This window comes from Vipera berus (genome assembly GCF_964194415.1).
Source record: "Vipera berus genome assembly, chromosome: 2".
In the NCBI taxonomy this organism is placed as follows: domain Eukaryota; kingdom Metazoa; phylum Chordata; class Lepidosauria; order Squamata; family Viperidae; genus Vipera; species Vipera berus.
The window spans coordinates 240,549,681-240,558,278 of record NC_138203.1 but is presented as its reverse complement, the minus strand read 5'-3'; the positions used below and the strand labels follow the sequence as shown (position 1 = coordinate 240,558,278).

At 33.7% G+C, this 8,598-nt stretch overlaps 1 protein-coding gene across 2 annotated transcripts in view; it reads right to left on the bottom strand.

The window, feature by feature from the left end:
• Nucleotides 1-8,598, bottom strand: part of NR2C2 (nuclear receptor subfamily 2 group C member 2) — a 77,782-nt gene continuing 69,184 nt past the window's right edge. For both annotated transcript variants that reach the window (XM_081318086.1, XM_081318087.1), the window contains one exon: nt 1-6,972. In XM_081318086.1, coding sequence (XP_081174212.1) covers nt 6,798-6,972 — 175 coding nt within the window. In that variant the 3' untranslated portion in view covers nt 1-6,797. The remainder of the gene's footprint in view (nt 6,973-8,598) is intronic.

The window sequence follows — 8,598 nt, the reverse complement described above, 5'->3', positions numbered from 1 at the left end:
AAAGCTGCATAAGTGTATTTATTGTAATAGTATAAATTTCTTGTAGACTGCAACATTAAGCCACAACAATGTAAAGACACATTTAGACAGCATTTAATAAAATGCATAAGCATGCACTGCAATTCTCTATATACACACACACAACAATGCAAATTTCTCTTCCAGACTGAAGACATTGGATTCAAAAGTTAAAATTAAAATAAAAAAATAAAATTTCACGAAATTTCCAAAGCTGATGTCACAAAAGAAACTGAGAGGAAGCAACAGGTTTTAAACCAGAACTAAAAAAAGTAGATTTTTTAATAAAAAATTCAAAGCACAGGACTATAAAACATAACCCTGGATATTATCACAATTTTTTTATGGCAAATATTTTAGTTTTAATACAAGCTTAATGCTAGGAGTTTTCAAATGCTTACAATTTGTAAACATAAGTATTACTTTTGAACTATAAAACTGTTGAGACCAATGGCTTTACATGATACTTAATACATAATTATGGAAGCCTTTTCAGAATATAAGTTCTGTGGATAACAAAAGAAAATAAGGCACTGTATGCTGTTACCTTTTGGACAATACACAAGTAAAACTTATCCAATTGTTGGTTTAGTGGTTTTTTTTTAAACTGAATAGAATATGAAATCAGTATTGTATTTCTAGTACGAAGTTACTTTTACTCTTCTAACAATGTAGTTGCTTTTGCTACTGCATTGTGTAAATAGGATTGGCAATAAGTAATGCTATCATGGCTGAGCTGCAATATCATCATGATCCCCTACAATTCTTGGTTTCTTTCTGCTTCCAGTGAATGAGAAATGCCGTCTCTTACACACATTCCAAGCAAGCTTTTCAAATAAGCAAAAACTCCATTTTTCTTAACTTTTCAGAGAACAACTAGAAATGAGAAATTCTATTTGATTTTAAATTGAATTTAAATGAATCCAATTCTTGTAACTATGAAACAAAGAATTTCAGTTTCAGTACATTTAAAATTAATGTTTTTAGCCAAAAATGGTTTGAAAACGAAGAAAAATGATTAAAACAGATTAGAAAACAGAAATATAAATTCAAAAATATTTAGGAATTCCTCAGAATTTCATTCTACTTCATTGATAATTTTTTTAATAGACTTTCAGTTACAACTCAAGTCTTTTAAGTGCCCGATCAGGCAAGTGTTACACTATATATAACTTTATCATTTCATTTTCACAATTTTTCTGTACATGGTTCCATGAAAAGTGATCTTCACAATGCTTGAGAGCAGGATTTCAACCCTCTTCTTTAACCACACTTGGAAATAGTTGTCAAGGCATGGAAGAAAAAAGCTGTTTTAAAAGGGGGAAAAATGCAAGTTTCCCATCAAGTCCTACCTCTCCATGCACTGCAAACTACCTGAATTTTCAAGAAAGACAGAAAAAATGAAGTTTTTCCAGTATAGAGCTTCTATATGTGTCCTTATATACAGAAATACTTCTCCCTTATTAAAATTATTATTTATGGAGCCCATTGTATAGCATCACTGAACGTTTTACATGCAACTTCTGGCCAAATTATCTGACATCATCTCCACCCCCTTCAAAGCTTACTTGAAACATCCTCCAAGACTTCACTGGTAGCATGAAGTGATAGGAGATGCTACTACAAGTGGTAGCATTTCATACCACTTGTCCATTCAAAAACTTCAAATTTAAGATGGTCATTTTGCCAGTTTCCCGCAAAAAGTATTACTTAGAAGATATCATATCTGAATCAGTTAGTGCATTCATGACACAGCATTTTGCCTTATGCTCATTTAACAAGACAGCTAACAATATAAAATTAGACTCATCTGTTGTGTGACAGCCTTGTTCATTTTAATCATCAACTTGGAAGGGATGCATTGACAACATTAAAACATACAATGATCAAAATGTATATGCTGAAAAGGACAACTATACACAAGAAAAGCTCAGAAAAAATACAAAAAGCCTCTTTTGCAGGCATTGAGAATATACAGAAAGGTTTATGGTCCACAGTTCACCACCACTGTCACTGCACAATCTCCATAATTTTCAGCTGGGCTTCTGAATATTAACAAATAAAATTGGAACTATTAGATAGTTTCTTTCAGTATATAAGACAAAGTGCAATTACATCCTAGGTTTAAAAACAACAGCCCACCCTACTGAGAAAAAGGAGAGGGAGGCATATGTTTATATCAAGCTTTGAACAAAATATAAAATGTAGGAAGCTCAAGCTTTGCAATGCATTTATAAATCTTTTTTTAACATAGAAATCTGGTATATATATATATATATATGTATATGTGAGTAGGACTGTACATAATTTTACATACATACATACACATTTTATATTACACTGTACACGTACTGAACAATGTTAGAAACTAACACATAAACATCATACAAACAAATAAATATCGCCAGCATCCAAAGCACTATTTTGATTGTGCTTAAGAGCTTAGTCAAGTCTTAAAAGATTTTTAAAAATCTTTTTTCCTGTTATATGGCATAATCGAACTGAACTCTAAATGACATACCTAATTATTTTTGAAAATAAAACCCCACCTATGGATGCATACTTAAAATTATGATTTTTACTTTTATCTAACTCAGTACAAGCTAATCTTCAAGGAAATTGTATTATTTAATGGTTTGTCAGTTGCCATATAGGTTCTCCCATAGCAAGGAGACTTTAGTTTTATTGTCATGCATGTCCAAGTCCACTGAAATAAATTAAAATTCCTAAGTCCAATTTATCAACAGACCATCCCTTGAGGACATCTTTTAAATGCAGATCCTTTACATGCATATTTAAATCTCAGTAATCTGAGAGAACTTGCTTTCAAATAAGTGTGCTTGGTAACAGTAATCACCCCAAATATCCACCTTCGGAGAAATAGATATTACATTAAAATTTCCTCTTACTGGCAAGTTTTGAAAGTGCTATGATTTCATGATAAAACATCCTTCAAGAATTATTTCAAATTCAAATTACAAAGGGTCAGGATTATATGACACCAAGTAGGCAAACCTTCACTGCTTTCACTGATAACATGAGCCAAGAATAATTATCCACTGAGCAAAGTATATTTGTCGGCCCAGGGAATACACGGCATTCATTCTACTCAAAGCAGCTCTGCAAATCTGCTGTAGACCATCAGCAGAACTCCAAAGCAGATCTGGAAAATGCAAATAGAGGAGAAGCAGAGTAACTTCTATTATGTGACATTGGACAGAACCTAATGGATTCCAACGTAGAGAAACAAAAGACTAATTTTTATTTTCTGTCTGAATGATAAGTTTCTCAGTGCAGAGTCATGTTTCTTTCTACATGCACCCAAATCAATATAGTTTCTCGAAGTATACTGGTAGCTGCTCCCACCTGAAAAACTAAAGCAAAAACTCTTCCAAACGTACCGAGACGTTTTTAGTGTGCGCATCAGGAAGAGTAATGATTACACTTTTAAAAAGAAGATTATGTTCAGAAAACATATTCCAACAGGTTGAGCAAGATGAAGGATGGCCTATATTGCATGTCCTTTTTCTGATGCACTTCTGTGCAACATTTCCTTCCTTGAAAATCGGAAGTATAAATTCTAGCTGCTTTGAAAACTTTCCAGGGCTCTTATAAAAGCCAAAAGTTTAAAAAGGTTGAAAGAGTTCATTATACAATATCTTCTCCAAAACTTAAAAGTAAAAAAAAATGCTTGGTGTTTTGGGCGCAGTGCAAAGCATAAATCTAAAAATCATTCCTACCGTAGTTGTGAGGTCTACCACATATCTCTGCTATAACAATGAAAAACTGGAGAGACATTTTTATAATAATATGCTAGCTAAGTGAGATGGGAAGTAAATAATGAATGCAAAATAATTGAAATATTGCATCTCAATGTGATTAAAATAGTGCTATTTAAAATGTATTTTGGCTTGATCCAAACCCTAGATCAGTAAAACAAGTGATGTAAACTAGTTTTATTCAACTTAATACAAGAGAATGAAATTAATATCTTATTAATGGTTTGTGGAGGATTTAACCTGGTACAGAATTCAGCAAACAATTTTTTTTGAATTGAATTATTTTTAAAACTGTACTATTTTTATATTATTCAAATTGCACATATTTTTATTAGATATGCATAATTAAATATTATACATAATAGTTTTAAAAATATATGTGTCACCATACCAACCAGGATAGTATGTAAAACAATATCTATTAATATATATTAGCATTATAAATTCTCACAATAAAAATAGTGTACATAATTTGTTTTGCAGATTTCGTAAAAATTGAGCTAAACCATAATTTCAGTTGTTTACTATTTCCTCATCAAATTTTTTAACTTTATAAATTTGGCCTGTAATTAGTTTAAAGCTATGATCCAGGACAGACACAATTCTATTTCCAACTGATCTTGCTACTTTAAAAATATAGTATTATATATATTATATAACACACACAGCTAGCTTTCTAGTACTTTACAATGCATCTATAGTCATAGTCCTACTGAATGTATTTCCAGTGCAAAATATGTTAGGTTCCTATTTAAACAAAATCAGGGAATATGCTAACTCAGCTTCTGTGTCACAGTGTTTTATGAATTAATTTGAAGTTAATGAAAGAATGGTAAATATAAATGATTTGAGCATACCTAGGAATTTGCTGAATGAATTATAATTATGCAGTATAAGCATATACTGGAAGTAAGCACCACTGAGCTCAGTGACGTTTTCTGAGGAAAGAGACCTGTAAGACTACATTACTTATGCAATGCTCTGTTCATCTATTAAATTTTACTAACCTTTCTTATTCTTCATTGGTACCTGCCTCTATTAAAGTCTATAAAATAATCATTATAAAATGCCTCTACTAAAATGCTCACTGAAACCACCCATATACTTAACAGTGAGTATAAATGACACACTTGTTGAAATATGTTTTCATATAAAAGCCAATTTGGAAAAAGTGATACGTGTATGAAATAAAAATTACAACTATGATTTGAAATACAGAAGTATTGTACAATATAATATGAAATCTAAAAGCAGTACTGCATACAAGTAGAATTGGACAGCCTTAATATTTTGACATCGTACATGGCATTTTTAGTACCATGACTCCAGATGGTTTATCAGATTCTGAATGATTCCAGGACATATGCAATATTGGGAAAACAGATGGGAGTATAATATAAATACACCTTTTTTCCTATACTATGGACACCATTTCTATAGAAATTATGGCATATGTTTCAGAACATAAGTTGGATTGCAGGCTGAGAAAATGAATGAATCAGAATCTGAATTCTTAGAATACAACTGTACGGTTCCATGGAATACTGTTGCAGGGGCTATAAGAAGCTACCGTACTCCTGTGACCAGATTAGGCAGAACCCAGGATCTGTTGTAGCTGAACCCTCTGCCACACTACCAAACACTTACCGAAAGCCCAGAAGTTAGTCTATGTGTATTCCCTTTCACTGCTACTACTATAGCTCCTTCTTGCTTTCATCCTGCCTTTTTAAGATTGTTTTGGCAGATCATTAGGAATAATGAACCACTTTGTTACTGGAGTGCTCCAAACTGATTGTAGGATTTCTTTGCCAGAGAAAAGCAACATCTCAGTAATCAATAGATTCCTCACTAATTTAGTGATCTTAGAACTGTGCCAAAGTCACTCTTCCCAGAAGGAATGAGTCATTCTCAGAAAGAATGAGTATGAAATTTGTTTCTTAAGTTGATCTATCCATAAAAGGCATGTGGTTCTTACTTAAAAGTGATGGATGTGTCCCAGTTTGTTTGTTTTTTTAAAAAAAAACTATTGGCAAACAGAAAACATCTTAAAATTCTCAGAGGTGCCCCACTATAAGTAGTGTGCTATTTTTCGGTGTAAATTAACTTCTATAGAATCTATCAAGTTTACAGTTGAGCCATAAACATTATGCTTTTCCTATCCCATAAACTTTTCTATTCATTTAGCAGAATTTAATTCAAACTTCCTTAAAAGAATCATGTTATTAATAAACATATGCAATTAAAAATTTTGTAGCATAAATGATTGTCTGTCATGGCTGTAAGTTTTCATAGAAATCATTAGTATACATTTGTAATTAAAATGCTATTCACTGACTTTATTCAAAGAAGCAGGATTATGAAGGTAACATCTTACTTTCATAAAATATCATTTGGAAGTGCTGACCATTCCTACATCTTGCTAATTTAAAATTATCTGCACATGTGTGAGTGAGCATGTATGCACCCAATATGGACTGAATTCAAAGTACATTTCCAGGAAAGCCCTCTGTTTGTTCAAAGGAATCTTGTAAACAGTTTTTTTTTCTCCAACAAACTAGCATGCCATGCTTCATGCTGCCCTGGAGTGGCATTTTTTTGGGGGGGGGAGGGGGAAGAGAATAAGGGCTGCAATGGGAGGGGGAGGGCAGTCCCTTTGCAGAAGACATCTTGGAGCCTTTTGGATCCAAGCTAAAGTTCTGAATATACTTCTTTTTAATGAGTACTCTGTCACAAGAGAAGAGAAGCTACAGTGTACTCATTGGTAATGCTTAAATAAAAAGACATATTAAAGACATGTTTATCAATTCCCTGTGGCCTTTCAGGAAAAGAAATTCACATATTTGTTCTGTTCTAGAAAAAAGTACTGTAGGTTTTCGTAACCTAGTTTTTAAATAAAAGAATTTTTAACAAGAAAATGAAAAGCGTTGAAAATATTTGTACACCTTATCCAAAGGAACCAGTAAATTAGCATTCAGGTCCACCAGGATGAGCTGATTCCTTCTATGAGGAAGATCCTGTTATTTGACCATTGTACTCTGCCGTTTCCATTTTCAGGATGTAGGGGATGATGCTGTCAATTGGAACATTTCCAATCAGGCCAGTAAAAAAGAGTTCTTCTGTAATGCTGGAGCTCATCAGTCTAAGAGCTGGCAGGCGAACTAGAACTCGAGCTAGCCTGAAATAAGAAAGTCAGCAGTACATGTAAAAACGTAGCTCAATTTACCAGTACCACTGTGATACTTAAGCATTTCATTTGGTTTGTATACTTCGGCTACTCAGTTCACGATAAATTATCATTCACTATGGCTAAAAGTTAAAGTTACAAAACTATAAACTCTCTCACCCTTTTAACCTGGAGTACACCTTCAAGAAGAGTTTGGGAAAGAATATACTCATTACACGACTCGTATATCTCAATGTGCCTCAAAATTCTGAATCGTGCAGAAAGCCTCAGGAGGGTTCAGATTCAATGTGTTTCTCAGAAGTACACACACTGGAACAAAATCTGATAAACACCCTGAACTTCAAGGCACATGGGTCTCAGGATTGATTTTGATTGGTTGCACAACACAGGGCTCCTCCAAACTTTCTTTTACACGATCCTTACAGGAGGAGGCTTGCAACTACCACGCCTGCATGTTTATTTATTAAATATTTTTATGTGCTACCAAATAACTGATTCATGGCCCTTTATATTACAAATAAAATAAAACTACAGTAAAATCCAATTCAAACATAAAAATCAATAAAACAAGTAATATTAATACTTGCTAGTAATAGTAATAAATATTAATAGTATCATAAAATAATAGTAATAATTATTATGCCAACCCTAATCTATATGGCAACATATTATAATTCAAAGTACTGTTTCGTGCGCATTCCAGAAAGTTGCCAGAGTAGGTGCCAATATTATATCTACCTATAACTGAATAAAACTCTCATTGTGTTCATCTGTTTATAACTCTTGAGTTAGTCCACATGGTACATTACACTATCACAATTTCTGAATCAAGGTATCTAAAATCTACTAACTTAAATTATGCATAAAAACACCCAGGACTCATTATTCCTGTGGAACTGAAATTTCTACAGAGTTCAGACACATGTGGCCATTGCAACATCCCTGTAGTCATGAGGTTGTGATTTCCAATGTTCCCTGCCAGCTTACCACAAGTAGTACAGTTGGGGAAGATGACAGGAACTGAGAGGTCACTCCTGTTCCCATTATTTTTTTGCCTGCCCATGGTCATTCTAAGTAACTTTTTTTCTTTTAATGACCCTGTAATACCTGGCATAAGGGTGGAGTCGAGGCGACTGAATGGAGCTGAGTGTTTACTTGCCGGATGTCCTTCCTGACGCCTACGTGGAATTCGCAGCAGATATTTTCTCTTTGTGTTGAGAGAGAAATATCTGCTGCTACCTAGGATCGAACTCACAGCCTCCTGATTGTGAGGTGAGAGCTCCACCTCCAGACCACCATTGTTGAAATTCATTTGCCAATGCAATTAGTGTTACACACGCACACACACACACACAAAACTTGGATTGTTCACGAAGAATTAAACGGAGACTGGTACAGCTATTTCAAACTGCTTTTGCTCTCATCAGTCAGCCATACCCTTCTGAGATCCGAACCTGGGCTGCTTGCACGTTAGGCAGCTGTGTTAACTCATAATGGCCACAGGCTCTTTCTCACTTTGTCAGCTATATCAGGGAGGCAAGAGACCAGGGGAAGAGATATGTCTTGAGTGGTTTTTTTATATATATTATTCAATGTTTATATATTATTCAATTGTGG